The sequence below is a fragment of the Syngnathus leptorhynchus genome, chromosome 2 (assembly GCF_054491065.1).
Source record: "Syngnathus leptorhynchus isolate UIUO chromosome 2, UIUO_Slep, whole genome shotgun sequence".
NCBI lineage: Eukaryota > Metazoa > Chordata > Actinopteri > Syngnathiformes > Syngnathidae > Syngnathus > Syngnathus leptorhynchus.
In genome coordinates, this window is record NC_141196.1 from 13,540,858 (window position 1) to 13,562,377 (window position 21,520).

At 40.5% G+C, this 21,520-nt stretch overlaps 1 protein-coding gene across 4 annotated transcripts in view; it reads right to left on the reverse strand.

Annotated features, from left to right (window-relative positions):
- Nucleotides 1-21,520, reverse strand: part of elf1 (E74-like ETS transcription factor 1) — a 40,821-nt gene that overhangs the window by 10,353 nt on the left and 8,948 nt on the right. For 2 of the 4 annotated variants that reach the window (XM_085905928.1, XM_085905924.1), the window contains exon 2: nucleotides 1,538-1,803. In XM_085905928.1, the coding sequence (XP_085762054.1) occupies nucleotides 1,538-1,609 (72 nt within the window). In that variant the 5' untranslated portion in view covers nucleotides 1,610-1,803. Of the gene's footprint in view, nucleotides 1-1,537; nucleotides 1,804-1,877; nucleotides 2,561-19,029; nucleotides 20,961-21,520 lie in introns of those variants that run through there. The other 2 variants (XM_085905926.1, XM_085905927.1) reach the window with 2 other exon arrangements.

Here is a 21,520-nt window from a genome sequence, read left to right on the forward strand (position 1 = left end):
ATACTACTGAGTCATTTGATCATTAATATTCTGTATGAAGTCAAATCTCTAGCATATATTGAGAGCTTCCTCTTACATTTAGGGAACTTTATGAATCTATAGTAGGAGAGGTTAAAACATTAGAAACAGCTCTCTCTGTGTGATACAGGTCCGTGGACTGTATATAATTTGTCTTTATTTGTTTCCAAGTGAAACCTCTCCTAGCATCAAAATTAAAAACGAATATAAAACATTATTGGAAAAATGTAGCAATAATAATAGCAGGTAGTATGGCACATCTTCAACCATACTATACTGTATGCTCGTGCCATTATAAATGAGGTCAGACTGACTTTTGACCATTGACCACCAACAGCGCTAATTGTTGAGAGATGCAATTCCCCCATGCATTCATCATAGTCAGGGTAAATACAGCACAGTAAGTAGAAGGACTGTTATTACGGGGGCTGAGGGGGTGGATGAAGTTTGTTCAGCAGGGTGGGTGCAGCCAGGAACAAAGACAGGGGAACAATGCAAGATCTCTGGAAAGAATCGCACCATCCACTCGGAACCGGTCAGTCAGGTTGGGCCTGAACAAATTGCTCATTGGGGATCCAGTGACAACCCGTCATTCTGGATCCACGCACATGATGCAGTCAACAGCACACCGCAGCGCCCAGGAGCCTGCTCCACTGGATCGAGGCGTGGGCGTGGCGACAACCGTCGACGTGCGCAGGCTCATGGAAGGATGCACACTAAGTAACCTTTGTGCCGCAAACATATTCATGCGATACCCTTGCCGACTCGCTGCTGTCCCTCCCACGCACCCTAACCCCACGGCAGGTTTGTCAGACTTTCCATGTCGCCGCCTTTTACTCAAGAAGCTCTGACAACCTCCCAGTGGCTACGCTGTTTTGCCTGCCCTGCCGAGACAAGTCTCACATATATCAACAAGCAGCATGTCAGTGCAAACACGGGCCTCCTCCAAGTCACCTCAAAAGTGCAGACTCAGAGTCTGTGCCTCTGTGTGATAGACATACTCAAACTAAAATAAAAACTGATTGCAGTCAATGTATGCCACCCGACATTGGATTTTCTCGCACCCTCTAATTCACAGATACCACAAACTGGAATTAAGAAATAGCACTCAATAGAAAAACATGAACAATCCTCAACGTGTTTGTCGAATCATGTCCACCTATCTGGGCTTAATGTAACATTATTATGTGGCAGTGTAGTTTCTGCTCACCAGACACTCACATGACAAGTGAAGAGCCTGCTTCTACAGAACTAGGAATGCACAGTGGCACCCACAGACGCCACCAAGGCAGAAAAATGCTAAACATGACTCGCGTAACACACAAAAGATCCTTGGCCCATATGCAACCCAAAAATCATTTTTGTGTTCATTGTGTAATCTTGTCTGACTGAGCAAACATTCAAAAGTTTTTTTTTACAGCAATCAGAACCATTCAAACCACACCAACCTGATGAATACTTTTTACCAACCTTTTCATAAATGAAATTTGAAATTGATGAATCATTGTAAGATACATACCTGGTTGATTTCATCCATCCCGTTACTGGCAAACTCAAACACCAGTTCATTGGGCTGCACTGCGGTGGTCATGGCGGTGGCCACTTTGGCTCTTTCTCCACGCGGACAGTGCCCCCCTTCAGAGGCCTGAAGCAGACTTTCACAATGCAAGATTGTGTCCTAGTCTGACTTTCTTTTTCGGGACCACAAGCTGAAATTCAGAAGATCAGCCTGGCCCCACCGGAAGCACCCTGGTCCCACTCAAGATCCACCTCATGCATCTATACCTGGAAGACCAGAAGAAAAGACAGGATGAGACCGTGTCTCCAGTTGGTAATTTTGACATTGAATTCACACTCACACTCATTATAAACGTAAAGTGAGGCGGAGGGATTCGTTCTGATAAAAACACACAGTGGTAATTTAAATGACTAATTTGACCTGCCTCTGACCTCACACACTCAAAAAGGCCCAATGCAAGACTTTTAGCTAAAGTCCAGCCTTCACGGAGACAAAAAATTATTCCACTTTAATTGACAGGTGCCCTGGTAATAGTCCCACTGCTACGGAAGACCAAAAGTGCCAAAATTAAATTGAAATTTTAAATAAAATAGAGGAATAATTAAATCGATATACCTAGTTCCCTATAACCATTGGAAATTGGATTAATTTATGACACATTGATTTATTAAATTAATGAATGAAAGATTGAATAAATTAATGACGTAATTTCATGGTGTATTTATTCATTTGTTTATTTTTAGCATTTCTGGTTCTCCATACGCTGCAGTCCACAACCGTTCTAAATCAGCTGGATAAAATCTCAACCTAATCTCTGTAAACATTAAGGCACAAGGCTGGCGATAGAAATGCTTTGCTATTGGAAAAACAAAGCCGAAAAAGAAAGAAGTGGTTCCACCCTGCAGCTGGAATTTGATGGAACTATAATTCAATCAGAATTGACTTTATTGACTGACCCGAATGGCACAAAGTAGGCATGATATCCTGATGCTATGGTGACAGTCAGTGAGGCTGGAGTTTGTTTTAAATGACAATTGACTTTTAAAAAGATCATGATAATTCATGCCAAAAAAGCAGCTTTGTAGGTAAAAGTTGACAGCTTTTTTTAAACAACAATAGACTGTTAATTCAGACCAAAAATAGATGACCATCTGCATGAAAATGCTTCTTCCTTTTTTTTTTTAACTGCAAACACTGTCCTGAAAGAACCCCTCGTTATCATTGCCGCTCCCTTTACGATGGAGCTCGCTCATGGGCGGCAGATTTTCATCACATGATTTGCATGAGGCCCGAGTGATGTCTCGCCACACACAAACAACAAGGTCAAAGATCAGCCTTGTGATGTTGCGCTGGATACCCTCGGGCTGGTACTGGTGTAATTGGTTGGGTGGTGGTAACGGGGGGAGGGGCGTTGGGAGATTAATAAGGAGTATGTTTGCATGGGGGGGGGAGTAAGGAATTTTTTTGCATGAGTGTGCCAAAGAGGCTGATACCCACAGGCGTCCAGAAGGACAAGACTGGGTTGAAGAATTAATGGAGCCCATGGCCACGCACACACTCATACACATCTTTCCCAGAGACTCGTGGAACTGGAGGTCACACACACACACAAACACACATGCACTTACACACACTCACACACACGTCCTGCTTTTCCCACTGCTGCAGGGTGGAGAATATTTGCTTTGAACTGTCTTTTGTGAACGCTGCAAGTCCAAGGTGGAGTCACACAAGCGGGGAGTGGAAATGGGCAACCAGCATGCAGACAAGAGTAGTTCAGTGTCGATGGGGATGGGGTCAGTGTAGAAAAGTAGCAGTGATAAAAGCATATGGGGACAGATTTGTGTCCATATTATTCACACATATTGAGCTTAATTTTTACTCAAAATTGTCAAAATATTTGCATAAAACTGTGCTGGAAGAAGATATGGAGATGTTCTCTGCACAGCTTGTAATTAGAGCACACATGAATTGTGTGTATGAAAGTGAAAGTAGGTACACTCTTGGATGCCATGCAACAGGCAGAAGCTTGAAATTGAATATTTGTCTCGTGGCTTGTAATATACTCAAACTTAGTGATTTAATCATGAAATGTAAATCTTAAGTTAACATTGATGTCACCCGCATAACGTTCGAGACACGAGGTAAGTTCAAAAACTGTTTACACGGTAACACATTTAAAAGAAAAACAACACTCTCCATGCATTTAACGTTGATCACCACAAATATCTAAACAATGTGGGCTTTCTAACCATCTATAAAATTTGACACACAAGAAAAATGATGGAGGTGAAAAAATAACTCTTCATTCATAATCAATAATCAACACACACACTGTACTTAGGCTGCATGATATATCGAAAAATTATTGATATTATGGTATTAGCCCAAGCAATATACATGTCAAGATCACACCAGACATGCAATAATTTTCTCACGCAATCGCATTCTTTTATCTAAATTTGATTAGTCAGACGTAAACTTAAATGTGCATCGCCATCCAATCAATATTTCAGCATTATCTGGGGTAATTGAAATTAATTAGCTAATAATACACTAAGCCTCTTTATTTTGCAGCATGAAAATAACAATTCTGTCATTAGATAATAAAAATGTAATTACATATTATATATCAACAGTGCTTTATTCAAAAGCCATTGCGCTTGCATGTGTGATATTTTTCCAACATCAAGCAGCCCTGCTTAGTATATCCCAGCAATGATAAAAACGGTCCAGTTGCTATAGTGCTAGCTCCGAGGGAGGCATCCATTAGCGAGAAGCAGGCTGCACATTATCCCGCGCACATGACAACAGCTGCCTTGTCCCGACGAATAAGCCAGACTGCTGCATCATGAAGAGACAATGAAGGAGAAGAGGAGGAGGAAGACAAAGGGAGGAGTTGCACAGTCAATGCATAATAAATAGAGTGGTGGGACCCGAGAGTTTTAAAATCGCGATTACAGAACCAGATGACACAAAAGTGTGTCATATGGAATGTGGACTCAGTTGAACACAAGCTCCAAATAATGACACTGAAAAACAAATAGCAGGCAAATGCTTTGTTACTTAATCAATGAACAGATGGCTGATCTAATATATTGATTGTTCATTCAGTGAAGTTAGCAGACAGGGTATTTGGGTGTGTTTGTTGATTTTTTTTTGCAGGATTACATCAAACGTACACAATTTATTTGGATGAAATTTAGTGTGAGGATGGCCGTTTCACACAACAACCAACTATAGCTGATGCTACAAATAGCCAAATAGTAAACAATATAAAGTCGTTTTATTTTCAAGTTGTATTATTTTATTTTACTTTTTATTTTTAATAAAATTTAGATATAGTATTATATATGCATAAAATTGCTTTTTTTTTTTGGATTCGTTCATGATTTGTCATGCGAGGTTAAAATATTTATTGTTTGGTTAATATATTGTTGTTTTTTGTTTTATTAATAAAATGTATTTAAGAAGTATATTATTTAATGAATTAATTAATTATGTTATTATTATTATTATTATTATTATTATTGGCTTCACAATAAACGTCATTTGGTGCAATATACTGCCTCATTTTGTAAGAGTGTTGCAAAAAGAGATTCTCACCATTCCTGTTGTTCTGCGCTAAACTGAGGGATTCAAGTCGTGTCTTATTATGTATGTATTATGTATTATCAGATTATGTAAACTCCTTTCTCATACACCTTTTGTGGTAGTCCACAGTAAATGCCAAAAGTGTTTATATGTTTGTATGTAATATGTAGCTCTCTTTTTTATTAGTTCAAATGATGAAAATCTCAAATTAATTCCTAGCTAAAATGTTGCCACGGCATTGCATTTCACGCAACACTGGTTATTGTTTATTTGTCAAGTTTTAAGATCTCCAAAATCCCAAAAGTCAAATGTATTCCCTATCCTGCAACAGCATGGGTAACATTCATTACATTTGCCTTGTTTATAATTACTGACAGGTTCTTTAGTCAACATTATCAGCAGTTGCGGCGCTATAAATAGGGCAAAATCTCCTCAGCTGCTGCCATTGTAAACGTCCCATAACAGATATGCACACGGGACTGATAGCCTCCAGTAAATTTAATTTAACGGAGCACTGATTTAACGGACGCAAACACCGGGCCGCCGAGGAAATTGTTCCAATCTGTTTGACGCTAACGTTAATCTAGATTTCAAAGTGTGTAGGTTTCTTATTCCTTTGAGTTGAATTGATTGTTTCCAGGACTTTTAGGTAGCTGCGATGGCAGAGTATGCAGCACATAGCGTTCAGATCCACCCTGAATATATGGCGACTGTTGTTGCCAGTTGCAATAACAACCAATTAGAGGCAGGATACATGAACAAATGGAGTATTCCCATAAAACCCTTCACACACACACACACACACACACACACACACACACACACACACACACACACACACACACACACACACACACACACACACATACATACACACACACACACACACATATACACACCCTCTTTTTTTTTTTGCTTTATTCTCCTCAGCTGAGCTCATTGTTGACCATGAAAGGAGGTAGTGGAAGCCAGCAGAATTACTGCGCAGTGACTCACTCTGTACGCATGTGATGAGTGCAAACATTGTGGGATGCAAGAAATAAGGACCCAGGCAAGAAAATCTTGAATTATCAGCAACTTTCAGGTCAGATTACAAAAAAAATATTTATCAGATTTTCTCGGTGCATATCATTCTGAAGGTGATGAAGATACGAGACAAAAGGCTATTCTTCAGTGTTTAAATTACACACGCACACGCACACATACACACACGCACACACACAAACACGTCAGAGGCTGAACACCTGCATCCTGAACTGAGAGTAGCTTGAAGAGGATTTAACACATAGTAGAGGTAAAAAAGCAAAACTTGCAGCACTTGACTATTCCAATGCATAATTATTCGTCTTGGAGTTATTGCAACATATCATTCCCTATTAGGACTAAGCCAGTATTACGTCTCTCACTCTTAAAGGTAGCATATGATTCGATATAATAAAATATATTTGTTTTCGAAGCAGGTGTATTTTGAAGCCTAAATCCCAGCTGAATTCAGAAGGGTAAACCCTGGACACTAGCCAGTTGCAGAGACAAACAACCAATCAAACCGTAGTTGAGCAGGAATCAATTCCATGCTGCGTGCACACAAGTCTGGCGAGAGTACCCCTACACCATCAGAGACCATTGAAAGTGAGAAAGTGTTTACTGTAATGTCTTACTTTGTAGATCAGGACATTACAACCCATCACTGATTTTGCAAAGAAAACTATCTGATCCAATGACTTTTATCTACAAGTATATAATTGTTCATCTTTGAAGTACTCCATCATATCTGGCAAATATGGTTCATTAAGAGGTTTTCATATCAAGCATTTTTGACTATTATACAGTAATATCACTTGCGCAGTGGTTGTTTGGGTGGCACCTCCCAACGTCATGCATTATCGTCCCTATTACACTAATATTTGCATTAGAGGCTTCACAGGACCATCAGGAGAGTTCTGGCATATACTTCGACAAACCGACAACGAAAATTAAGCATCTAACAGAAATAGAAATACTCTGTGCATGATGTGGAAACTTGGTTCACTGGAAAATAGCGGGATGCCGCCGCTGTCATGCATTGCCCATTGCATTAGCTGTCAATCTGACACTGTGACTAATTCAATTGTTTAGCCAAACTATGGTATTATACCCACAGTCTGCTTCAAGCCAACTAAGTGTTTTTTTTTACCAGTGTCAGATAAAGACATTGACTGACTCATGTGGCGGTCATACAGTACATCACCCAGACACTCTGCCAACAAAGAAAACCATTTCCATGAAAAGAAAAAAAAATGTCCACCACTATGTTATTGAACATTGTCAGCACAGGCGCTGTTTTTGCAGGATCTGCCCGGTTCCTGTCAAGGAAGTGAGTCAATGATATGACGCTCATTGCTGGAGCTTGGCGATAGCCAGCGTGGGTAAGCGCAGGATGGAGTTAGTCAGTCTTTGGATAGCGGTTCCCCGCTACTTTTCTTTTTGGCAGCTTGTACTCATTTGTCACCAAACTATGCAATAAGAACCAAGCGTCAGGGAAAATTCTGGTGATCAGAATCTGGGTAAAACATGACGCAGCTCATGAATGAAAACATAGTTGCATCAATTTGGATCTACATTACAATCCTCCCACCACTCCATAAAAACAGATTATACAAGAACCAGTTATCTAGCAAACACGTATAAACAGTGAAGATGTTTCCCTAAATGAAAATCATAGTAAGTCTATTGAGCCAAATGATATTACCTATTGAATGAAGCGGGTAAAAGATTAACAGCTGCTTTGTACAGCTGTTCAGATCAAACGCGAGGTGAGCATTTCTGGCCGTGCAAATTAAACAAATGGCCACACAGCAGGTAGTCTGTTTCGGGAATGTACTACATCACCCACAACGTCCTGTACAGGTGGTTTTTGACTCCAGGTTCTAGAACAATGGAGGAAAGAAATTCCATTGGAGTCACCCCGAGTCACCCCGAGCTCTCCAACACAGTCAACGAGCCATACCTTACTACGTAACATGCAGCAGCAGCAGTACAAGCACAGACAAAAACAACATGTTCAAATAAAAACAATGTAGAGCAATATTATTGCAATCTGTGGGAGCGGGCCGAAAAGAATCAAGCTTGGAGAATGAGGAGTGTGGAACTTGGCCTATTTGGTGAGTGGACTAAACCAAGATAATATTTAGCAGTAACACAACCACTCGCCATCAGATTCACTTCAGATTCAAACTTGTTTTATTTTTCTCTCAGACAAGGTGGAGCACCCCCTCTTCTCTGCTTGAAGTAACAACCACTATATCGCACATGGGGCGATTCGATATTTCGTATTCAGTATGAATATAGCACAAGGCTTACTAAAAACAAAAAAACACGTCTCGCCATGCAAACTGCACATTGCAATCGAGTGAAGTAAAGGATTTGCAATAGTATGGAAGCGGGCCATGTGTTTGTGCTGATGGCAAACTGCACCTCCAAAAGCCTAATGGCATCTAATGAACAGCAGCAGGCCCATCAAAGCCTCGCATCAGAGGGCATTCGAGGCTGTTGCGCTGTGCCAGAGCCAAAGAGACGAGTGGAATTTAATCTCATCTCCTGCGAACCTTGTACTTTTCCATTCGGGCTAAGAGAGTGACTTAGAGAAGGATGCATGCTTCTCTTAAACAGCAGTGACAAAGTGGCTTCTATAAAAAAAAAAAAAAAAAAAAAAGCTGAAACCGCTGTCGTATGCACCCTGAGAAATTCTGTTTCAGATATGAGACGTGACAAAGAACTCTTACTTTTTACCTTTGTCAATAAAGAAAGAAACAAATCATGCATTTATTCCGGGAGAAAAAAAATCCCACTTGAAGAAATAATTCATTGACATCAAAACTACAATTACTGCTACCCCAGATGTTAATACTTCATACTTTTGCCAACAAAACAGCACCTAATCTCCTGTAATGTTTCACAAGATGATAGAATCCAGAAAGAGGGTTCTTTGACAACTCCCCTTTGCACAATCTCGCAAAACCTGGGCCCTTTCCTCTGCACTCTCCACTTTAGTTCACTCCACATGTTTTCAATGGGGTGGAGGTCTGGGGACTGAGGTGGGCATGGGGGGGAGCTTGATTATGCGTCTGGTAAGCCATTTCTATAACTTTCAGTATTAGAGTATGCGTCTGCAAAAAAAAATAAAAAATTACATCTTAAGCATGAGTGCCAATAAATATGGAGGGTGCTATATCCAATGTGTGTGTGCGTGTGAGTGTGTGTAAGAAATACTATGGACAGTATAGAGACATCGCATATGCAAAACCCACAAACTGACCTGCAAATTAGGCACAGGCAGGAAAACCATCGCAGAGCAGCTACTTCCTGTCTGTTTAACCACACTTTGAGCAACATTTCTCTGTGTCGCGGAAACTTCTCAACGCGCCCCCCCCTCACTTCCTTTGCAAACATCACTTGCCCTTGCATAGTATCGTTTCCACAAAGATTTCTAAAGGGCAAAACTGCAATATAGGTAATATTCCATTCGAAAAATAACCAAACGTCTGCATCCACAAAGCCAAAGTGAGGGGACGAGCACATTTGCGTCTGGCTTCCAAACTTAACATGATAATATAGAAAAGCTGCCTTTACTACATTGACAATTTCATATTTTAATGAAAAAAAAATATACGGATATCTACAATGGATAACTAAAATTAAAGCATTCAAAACATAGTTACAGATTGTTTGACAATGCATGAAGCAAACACGTTTGTAAATGTAGCAAGGGGCCGTGTGTCACAAGAACAGGAAATTAAATTGCAGATAGCTTCTTCTGAAAAAGCCCTCAAACACGAGTTACACTGGGATATGATGAGAGGTAGCATCTGGATCTTGTCAGGAAAATACCTTGTCACGCAGCCAGTATCCAAAAATCCCACTGAAAATCGGACTGATATTTTAAAAGACCCACTTGTAAGATAAACTGAATATTTGTGATCATTTCAGTAAAGTGGAAATACCTCATTTCTGACAATATGAAATATAATCATTTAAAAACTAATTGTTGTTTTATTGCCGGATATTTGCTTTATTGACTATAGGGAAAAGTACCAATCCATATTTTGATGATGGGATAATATCTATACCTAAAGGTTCTGAACTCCTTAATCCGTGCCAGTTCTCAATGGTAAAGCTCCTCGTGAAGATGAATTTTGAAACATGTTAAGAACCTTAAAGCTTTGTTGATGTCAATGCATTCCTCATTTTTTATTTCTCAATCTAACAAGCCAACATTTGAGTCAGATATCGGGGACAGCCAGGTTGTGAACTTTATGCATAAAATGGATTATCAAAGAAACACAAATATTTGTATTTATTGTCTGAATGTGTCAAAATGAATTAATGATGATCAGATGGCTACAATATATTTAAACACTTATGACAAAAAAAAGCGTGTGTGTGTGTGTGTGTGTGTGTGTGTGTGTGTGTGTGTGTGTGTGTGTGTGTGTGTGTGTGTGTGTGTGTGTGTGTGTGTGTGTGTGTGTGTGTGTCTGCAGCCTGCTGATCTTGTTCTTGTGAGCATATTTGAGATGCTTCATTCTCAAGGTGCTGTTGTTTAGGCTTGATTTTATGTGCGTGCGTGTGTGTGTGTGAGAGAGCAATGTGATTCATTACCTGACACGGAAAGCCATATTGTCTTCTATTTATACATAACACATCCAAACAAATGTGGAAATTTACCGGAATGTCCAGAGTGAACTGACAAGAAATTAAGGCCAACAATCAAAGTTCCATTGCCAATGATAAAGGGAATTCCCTTCAATTTTTATCTTCACATGTTAAACATACCAGCAGCAAACTAAATCCAACGCGAGTAAAACAAAAACAAATTGTATTCCCGATCGTTAACTCGACACCAGCATGTATATGTCGGCAGCTAGTATGAACTTTGTCGTCTTTGCAGGTGGCATAATGGGAAGGTGAGGCCTGGGAAGCGGGTACCAGGCTGTTGCCGCCGCATACCAAACAGGTCCGGACACAGGCGGGCTGCCTGATGTGTCCACCCATAATGAGACACGTTGCAATGTGAAGCAAACACAGCACGCCCTCGCGGGGAACAGAGATCCAAGTGAACCTGTTTTCCTGCCTCCTGGACACTCGGGGGTCAAGTTTGGGATTAAAGACATGGTGGCTGTTGTGTAAACAAGATCATCAGCATTTTATGGGTTTAATTTTGATCTATCTAGTTTCATACGTCTATTTTCTACAATGCTTGGGGTACACCCTGGACACCTCTTAAAAGTTATCAGACATGATGTAGCTTAAAAGGAAAGAATCATGTACTGTGTGTGACACTCATCAATCTGACATCCAAGAAAATTCAAAACTGCTTGTGTTCGGGCGGCATCATGTCAATTGGCCTAACTGAAACGTCACAACGGGGTAATTCAGAACAGCTCGCTCACATACACATCTTCAAACACGCCAGATATCTACTTGGTGGTTTGATTTCATGCTTAATGGGTGGGCAGGTATACCAGAGTCCCAAGTATTTACACAGAAGGGAATCTACTAAAACTAATAATAATGCAATCCAAGTTATTGTTTTCTACAGGAATAAAAAAAAAGATGTACAAAACACAATTCTATGCAATTATCAAAAAAACAAAAAGGTATGCCCTACCCATGTAAATTTCCAAATTTTTGGTAGCCTCAAAGCACCAACCACTATTCCACAGCTACTTGCATTAAATCAGCTCTTGTCCCACCCTCCTCTTCAGTACTGATGGAGATAGCCTGGCTTATCTAAATTCACACCATTTGATATAGGTCAGTGTGGTATTGGGTGGCGCTGGCCAATGTATTCTACCTAATCTTTCTGCCTACAAAGCATAGTATTAAAGTGCTGCATCATCACTTTGTTGCGTACTTGAAAAACGGCGGGAGGCGTGGAATAGGGAGGGGGCTGAAACTGTGAAGGAACAAGTCAACAAGTCATGACGGTTAACTCATCCTTACAACATTGGGGTTTTTTTTCCTTCCTCTGTTCGACTAATACTCAACACTGATCGCAGCTCAATCAGTCCCACCTCTTTGGAGAAGTGCAAGGATGGTGCGGGTCAATATTTGCCAAAGGTTTCATAAAGTACGGCGCTTTATGGGCTCAGGTGACAATGAAGGATAATAAAGTTCCCGCTTGCAGACTTGTGTAACCATACATTAACACCCGTGTTAATTTTTAACAGATGGCAATAATTACGTTTGATTAACACATAACCCTTACTTGGTGAAAAGTCTTGAGTAATAACAGTTGGCTTGTAAGGCAACCCTTGAATAATGAGCAAATGGCGGGGGGGTGCGGCAGTGGTGTGGGGGGGGGGTCTTGTTCTGATGACAATCCCCTATGCAAAATACACCAAGGTAAACAAGGAGTGGCTGTTGCCCAGCAACCAAAGCAGAGAGAAGCCTCACGGGAAGAAGAAAGCAGGTGGGCTTCTCTAAAGACCCCACCCATTTCCATAGGGTGGATTAGGACTGCTCAAAACATATACATATATGTAAAGTCATTTAAAAAAAGGCATAACATTCATTTTCAGCAATTACTTCTGCTCCCAGAAACCAGTCAACTACTCATATTACCTTTATTGTGATAAATTAAATTCAGGTAAGTTGTAAGTATTAAGTATAAGTAAATTATACTTATCAACTAAATATCAACTAAAGCTGGCAGGTAAACCCCTGTGGTGGGTGTGGGGGGTTGTAGGATGGCCGTTTGTTGTGAAGTATTCATTTTTTCATTCAACTGCTTGTCCTCATGCGAGTCGCTGGCACTCTTGAGCCTAATCCAGCTGTGTTTGGGCGGTAGGCGGGGTACACCCTGAACTGATCGCCAGCCAATAGCAGGGTACACACATTGAAAAAACCATCCGCACGCAGGGGGATTTTATAACTCCAAGCACACAGTCTCTACTGTGCAACCATGCATGTTTTTGGAATCTAGGAGGAAAACGGAGTCCCTGGAGAAATCCCATGCACAGGGGGAACATGCAAACCCCACACAAGAAGGCCCAAGTTCAGAGTCAAACCCACGACCTCTGCACTGTGATGCAGACATGCTGCCGATAAATGAAATGATCCATTTTAATTGAAGTTAACAGTTAACACTCACTAACGTTTTTTTTAGACATACAGGTAGAAAAAAAATAGTGTAGCGGCTTAATACCATAATTGACATAACTTCAACATATTGTTATCTAAAACCACCCCAAAAAAACGACTTGCATAACAAGATTTCGCTTTATAACAAATTCAAAATGCAGAACAACAAAAAGTAGTTTCACAGCATACTAACTGCAAGACACAATTTTTATAGCTATCACTTCAAATAATCCCACAACTATGGTACTTGTAACTTGTCGGCTTGCTAAATCCAATTCTTAGGTGAAGATAAGTAGCTTCATCACGTTAGAATTCCATTAATTCTAGCAATATCCAGAAGTAACCTTTTCTATTAAGAATTAAAGCAAGTGTTTCCCACAGGTCGAGAATGTTTGGTATTTCGTGACATGACGAGTGACAGCGCCACTTATGGCAGGTGCATACTATAATAAGCATTTCGACAAAGTCAGGCAAAATAGGCCCACTGAGCAATTAAATGATCTAGAATATCCTCTTCGAAAGCTTTGAGGAACCACTTGTTACCATCTAGTCTGGTTTAATAAACTATATCGGTTCATACGTTTGGAAATGAAGAAACACTAGCTGAGACGTTCCCCGCAGTCATTAAGAGCACAGACACATTTCCATCCAGAACCGTGAGGGAAATCAATTGTACTCCCAATATGCATTGGTGGTTAACTTCTCTCAGTGTAAAAGGCTCGTTCACACACATAAATCTATTTTACACTCTGTGTTTGGAAACACGTTACCTCATACAGGGTGGAGACCAGACAGCTTTGCACTCAGTGTGTTTTGAACAGAACAGTGTTGACAAAGCAATTGAAAGGACAACAAAATTATGAATGCTAGGGGAGGCAAACACAAAAGACTTTTTTTTATTGAGTCTCTTCCCTCTGCTTTTATCGTACATGCGGTAAACGTACACACCACTGTACATACACAACTTTACTAGACATTGTTCTTTTACCAGGATATGGGATATTTCCACAGGTTTATGACATGTAGTGTCCCAGCTGACAATACGGAGGGCATAGCCTGAACCGGTTGCCCGCCAATTACAAGGCACAACCATTCACGCTCACAATCACACGTACGGATAATTTGGTGTGGCCTACGGTACATTTTTTTGGGAATGTGGGAGGGAACCGTAGTAACCGGAGAAAAGCCATGCAGCCACGGGGAGAACATGCAAACTCCACACAGGAAGGCCGGAACTGGTGTTAAACCCAGGTGGACCAGCTAACTATTCGACCACTTTGCCAAAAGATTATCCTTAATTAAAATAATATATTTAAAATTTCAAGTCAAATGTTGAATAGATAATACATTAAAAGAATAAGTAATATGATTTTTTTTATTTGCAGGTTTTTTGGGGGGTGGATTTCTCCCTGATACAAAAGATTCTGGGAGTGGGGGGGTTTAATAATGTATATTAAATTATAGGGCAAGTAGGAGTATAAGTCAAATAAAATAAAATGACAATTACGAACAAAACTACAGAGAAACCCAGGCAAGCTGGCGCTAAAGGTGCATAGATACCCTGAAGATAACAATGGATGCATACAACAGTGTGTTCACAAATGCTACTAGAGAGACATTTCTGGCCGATACAAGCCCACATGTTCATTCATCCGAGAACCTGTTATGTGGATTTGCAGGACCAACTGTTTTTGTTCGCAACAGACTTTCAATGTCCTTGTGTGAACAATAACCTGATTACTGAGCGCATATGATATTATAATAAAAGCAATACAGTTGCAATGTAATGACAGTAAAAGCGTTATTGGTATTCATGGCCGGCTCTCGTATGGATCTCATTGTGAGCCATATGATGCGGAACACACTAAAAAAACAGTATCGAGATGACTTGCAGATTCAAATGTATTCATATTCTATGATTTGCCACTGCCTTCTAATGAGCCTTAATGAAAGAATGCGGTTACAGGTTATCTGCTAACAATGAAACATTCTCTTAACTAAAGCAACAGTTATGACGTCTGGGGGTGGACAACCACATTGAGATGACTTTATGATGGCACAATCTTGAGGCTTGACCAGTTTGGTACCTTGTATAATCACAAGTGTGTGCGTGTGACTTAACTTTCCCCACATACTAGAACATCTTTCTTTTTCTTCCACCCTCACACGATCTTTAAGCTATTTTTTTTTTCTTTTTTTTTTAGGTCAGGTGGGTGTCATGAGTCAAACATCCGGCCTCTTTGCTGACAAACTACACACCATCTTGTTAGTACTTTACTTGGAAAAAGGAAATAAGTCTGAATGAAAGATAACTATTCTATGTTTAGGGAAGAGAGAGCGGTTTAATGGAGGCCGGAATTGCATCACATCCGCTTGAATTCTGAAAAAAAAAAAAAAAAAAGTCTGAGGAGGAGAACAAATGTGGTGTCCTCTCAAGTCTGATTGGCGATGAATGGAAATAGATCGAGAAAGCAATTGTGAGGCTGCTAGTCCCGGCACGCTTAGAGTATGAGACAGTTGCAACATTAGCAGACGGTTGCTCAATTCTGTTTTTTTTTTTTAAGTTATCATGGATGGGCTGGAATGAACAAGGGCTCACTTGTGGCCTTGAAAGTATCACTGCATCTCCTACTGACACACATACGTACATAGTATGCGCACACACACACACACACACACACACACACACACACGTGCCTTGCTCAGTGACACCTCGGCAGTAGGATTCAGGGCAGATGCCTGTGTTACATTTTAACCGTGAACACACGGATTTTATTTTACAAGTAGGCAACAGCAAGGAGTCACAATTTTAGACAGAGAGTGAGTGAAACAGAGAAAGTGACATGGATGACATGCATGAAAATGCAAATGCAAAGAAAGAAAAAACTTCTTTTAGCCAAACAGAGTTACAAAACAGATTCAAATAATTTTTGCTTATGCTTAGTTTGAGCCAAAGATAGGATTTAAATTTTACTTAGTTTGTACAAACCTTCAAATCAAATATTTTTTTAAGTAGACAGAAATGTTCAATTTAAATTAATTGTATGTGGGGGAAATATTTTCTATTGATAACAATCGGACAGCACTTTTTTTTTCTTTTCGTTTTTTTACACAATAATTAGATTACCTTATTATAAAAATGCTTGGTTGTCTTTTTTAACATTCAAATGCAGGGGAAACCAGGGAATTGAATAAATGGCATAGAAAATGCAACACAAACTGCACGCATAACTGAAAATGCATGATGTCATCTCAAATAGAAAGAGTAAAAGGTTATAATTGATCCCATGGTTCAGGTCACTTGTAACACACCTTTGTGTAAAATGTGAAATATGAAATGAATGTGAAATAAAGGCCATGATAATTGCTAAGGAAGCTCATAGTTTAAAACATTCATTTATGCATTTTCAGAACCACTTATCCATTTAAAGAGAATTGCTGTGATTCCGCACCGTATGACATAAAATATGCTAACCTATGCATTTCCAAATGGTGCCACTGTGCACTTGCTACAACATTGTTTATTTTCCTTTATTTTCCATTTGTCTTACAAGCCATCTTCTGCTCTATTTCCAATGTCATCTTAAGCGGTGTGAGTTATTGTTGTCGTTTTTTGTTTTTTTTTGTGTGTTTAAGGGAGTTTTTGCTGCCAGGCTTTTGGTAAGGGACAAGTAACTGTGGGTCTTAAATGCAGCCAAGTCAGTATTTTTTGTTGATTTTCAGGGTCTTGGTTCATAACTGGAACAGGAATTTAGTTGGTAGCCAGAGCAAAAGCTTGGTCAGTTGGTTAGTGCAGAAGCTTGGAGCACAAGGTTGGTCGATTGGGGGAGAAGAACCTGGATTCGGTGCAAACTCCTTCCTGTGCGTAGTGCAGCCTTCCTGTGTGGCGTTTGCATGTTGTCCAGGTGCTCAACAAATATGCATGGTAGCCTGATTGAGCACTCCAAATCGTCCGTCGGTGTGATTGTGAACGTGAATGCTTGTTTGTCTATATGTGCCTTGCGACTGGCTGGCGACCAGTTCAGGGTGTCCCCTGCCTACCGCCCAAAGACTGCTGGGATAGGCTCCTGTAAGTTCGCGACCCTCGTGTGGATAAGTGGTTCAGAAGATGGGTGGATGGATGGATGGATGGATGGACGGACGGACGGACGGACGGACGGACGGACGGAAGAATGGATTTCCTTTCACAGTTTTGGTTTGATTTGAATTACTCAAATTTAGATGCACTGTTAAGTAAACGCAAAGTGCATTATCTTTATCATAAGTGTAGAAAGAAATCTCAAAACACCTTGTAGTAAACACCTTTTGATAAACACCCACACAATTCAGATATAACAAGATTTATGCAAAGTCTATCAATCCTAATTTATATTCATCCTTAATCCTGCTATTGTCATTGTAATTCATTGAAGAATGTGGAAACATTTCTGGAAATTTCAAATTCCCTGGTTATCAAATCTTGGATTGGCAACTTGTGCATCCTCCAATGAACTGGCTCTCCAGTGTATCAATGAACCAGCTCTGACAAACATCTAGAAGCCAAATCTCAATTAAATCCGAACTTTGAAGGTAATTTAAAATCCCTTTTGGACTGACATTATAAATAATATAATGATAAACTGCATTCTTGCAAACTTTGACTAGTCCATCCATATCCAAGCATGCTGGTACTCTAATCCCTCCTCCTCTTTGAGCTGCCAGTTTCTGTCCTGTCGTGTTGTGACAGGCTTCAGCATATGCAAGTTAGTCTTGAAAGGAGGCACCGAGTGACCACTTCTGACCACTCCCATCACCTGACCATCAATGAACAGAGTGGGAGTTGTGAGCTGCTCCTAATTTTCAATGCAAAGCAGTGACGTGAGGTGAGGTGGGGGGGGGGGGCGGGGGGGGGCACTGGTGAGACTGGGTCAACATGCAAAGTCTGGAGGATTTCTCTTGATGTGCTTCTCATGCCAAGCAACTTCAGGCAACCAAAGCAGCCACCAGGCGCCAAACGAGCAAGAACATTCTAAAACGTGGCTGTTTTTACCCAAAGCGGCCTGCTTGAGAAATCAGATCTCGTTTTAAAAGTGTTAGTTTCTGCTTGAATAGGGACCTGCAACACACATCCAGGGAGCTTGAAATCTTGCACACAAAGCGCGAAAAAGCTTGGGGGGCGGGGGGGGATAATGTTGTGTACAAGAGGAACAATACACTGCGGTCAAACCTCCCAGTGAAGTGAAATCCAGCTCTACTGGTCCCCATTTCCACCTCACACTTTTTTTGTAATGCTCCAAGATGAACAACATTCTGCTCTGATTGTTCGATTGTGGAGTCACGCTCGACTGGCTTATTGTAAAAGCGACAGCAGGGGTAAAAATAAGACAAAAATACAGCTGCAATCCAGGTATGAGTGAAAATGTTATCAAAAGTGATGATCAAGTGACTATTACACCATGATAAAAAATGTTTTTTTCAAAAAAACGTGGGCTTGGTCGATTTGGAAAGCCTTGCTAAACTGTCAGCTCCCGCCCTTATTTCAACACACCTTATAAGGCAACAAACAAGACACAGCCAGACCCAGGTACATGAATCCTAATTAAATTCCAAACCTACTAGTTGGCTTTGACTTAAAAAGTCTTAAACGTCTACTGTTCTCCAAGAATAACTCGCATTGAAATTGCTAGGCAAAGGTCCAGTAGAAACTCCTTAACATGATGTCACTTTTGCTTTGCATGATAACAAAACCTCTAATCCAGAATGCATTGAAGTCCATTAAAGGAGGGAAAACTACCACTAACCTCAAATGAACAGGGTGCAGGTGACCAGGTCCATCCCACAAAGCATCAAAGTTAGGGTCAACATCAATACAACCAATGAAAAAGTCAAAAACAAAAGGTCAAAAAAAGGGGTTGGTGAGGTGCCCTGGAGGATAATCCAAAGAAAGCCTTTCAAGGTGTGCAACAACCAACTGTAGGCCCCACTCCACACTTTCTTTCTCACAGCGACAAACTGTAAGACGAGGTGAGGGGGGGTGGGTAAAAAAAACAAACAAAAAAAAAAAAAAAACAAGAAGAGACGACGAATGAGTTGGAGGCAGAAAAAGGAGAAGTGTCGTGAAGTGAGCCGTCCTCTCCCTATGAGTCACGAAGCCTCGTCGCCATTGGTAGAGAGCGGCCCCCGGGCAGGCGCCTTGCACCTGGCCAATCAGCGCTTGCTTAGGTGCGGAGCCCTGCAGGCAAATCTGCAAAGGTGCATTCTCTGGGATTGGATGGAGGTGAGGAGGGAAGGGGCGGGGGGTGGAACTCAGCCACGGGGCCGGGCTGTGAGAAAGACGATAGACGGGTTTCTCCTGCAGCAGAGGAGCTGAAGGTAAACACAGGTACACACCCACAGTAGACTTTGACCTGAGAAAAAAAGCGAGGCCTAAAAAAAAGCCTTCACGTCGAAATGTGAGCCTAATAGCCTCGTCACGGCGGGTAATTTAGCAAGGAACGTCTCAAAAAGTGCAGAACAAATAAAATCAACAACTCATAAAGCAACTACTGCTTGTAGGAGACACAAAGAATGAAGCCATCAAAGACTCCTCCCCTCACTTGAAAATGAAGTGATCACGTTCCATCACAAGACACGCTGACATCATCTCAGGCTCCATTGAGATTCACTGTCACTGTGCAAGCAATGTCGCAAAGGTCAGGGAGTGTAATGCTGGTGAAACTTCAAGAATGAAGCCAAAATAGTCACACAAAAGACCTCAATTAACTAAGAATAGTCATAGAATAAAGTTGTAATTGCTGTAAGAATATCGTAGATTATGGTCACTCTCAATCAGATTCATGTACCGTATATTTCAGACTATAAATCGCTTTTTTTTTTTTTCATAGTTTGGGTGGGGGGGGGCGATTTATACTCCGGAGCGACTTATATGTGAATTTTTTCACAAAGATGTAGTGAAACCGAGATAAACGAACCGCGATGTAGCAAGGGATTACGGTCATTTGAACTGCAAGTGATGTCAGCGGCGCGGCGGTTGTTTACATTAAGGACAAAGGATTCGATCATGGGATGACGAAGATGACGAAGGGCCCAGCGTTTGAAGGATTTAATGATTTGGAGTGACACAAGGTTTGAAAAACGTGTTATTTATATTATAGTTATTTGATAGATTTTATTTCGTGTAGCAATTTATATATGTTTTTATCGTTACAGTCCAGTAGTAATGAGCCAACGAGTTGTTGGCTCGTTGAACTCTTGTTTTGTTAAATAAAGAGCTGTTTACCAAACCCACGTCTTTCCTTGGTACTTTGTTAACACTACAATATAGTTATATACTAGATCTGTGCGGCGCACGAGCGGTGTTGTTTACATAAAGGACGAGGAATTTGATCGATGGATTTAATGATTTGGAGTGACAGATGGTTAGATAATGTTGTTATATGATAGTTATTTGAAATATATTTTATACATCGTTATATGGGTGTGTGGAATAATTAGAAATGCAACTTACGAGTCCGATGTCAGCGGCGCGGCGCATATGCGGCATTGTTTACATAAAGCACAATCAATGGATTTAATGAATTGGAGTGACACAGATGGTTTGATAAACGAGTTATTCATGTAATAGTTATTTGAATAACTCAATGTTACGTCAGGCCCGTTCTCAGCTCCTCGTTTGTGTATATGTCACATTACCATATAGTATCGTTTAGCATGTTGTTGCTGGTTCATGTCTGTTCTTGGTGTTGGATTTTGACAAATGTATTTGCCCCAGAAGTGCGACTTATACTCCGGAGCGACTTATATATGTTTTTTTCACTTTATTGTGCATTTTATGGCTGGTGTGACTTATACTCCGGAGCGACTTTTACTCCAAAAACTACGGTATATTTTGGGGAATCTTGATTTTAAAGGACAAAAATATATTTTTCAGATAAAAAGTCAAATATTTGAGATCATAAATCACAATAAGAGAATAAGTCATATCCAGTGAATAGAAATTGTATTTGACCAGTAAGCACCTTGTAACCTGAAACATTTTACAAATCAAATAATGCTCCACGTTAAAATGAATGTTCATGAGGCTTCATAGTCTCAATAAATCTTTTTCCATGCAAATTGCCATTTCACTGCATGGCTGCAGCTAGCTTCCCATAATGCAATGTGAAAGCCATGTGGCATTGTGGGATGTAGCCGCTTTTATCTGGCTATTGGTATCCATAGCAAATATAAACAATGCTCCGTAATCAGGTAGTGGGATGACATGTTAACACGCAGGGAAGCAAAAGGGATTTA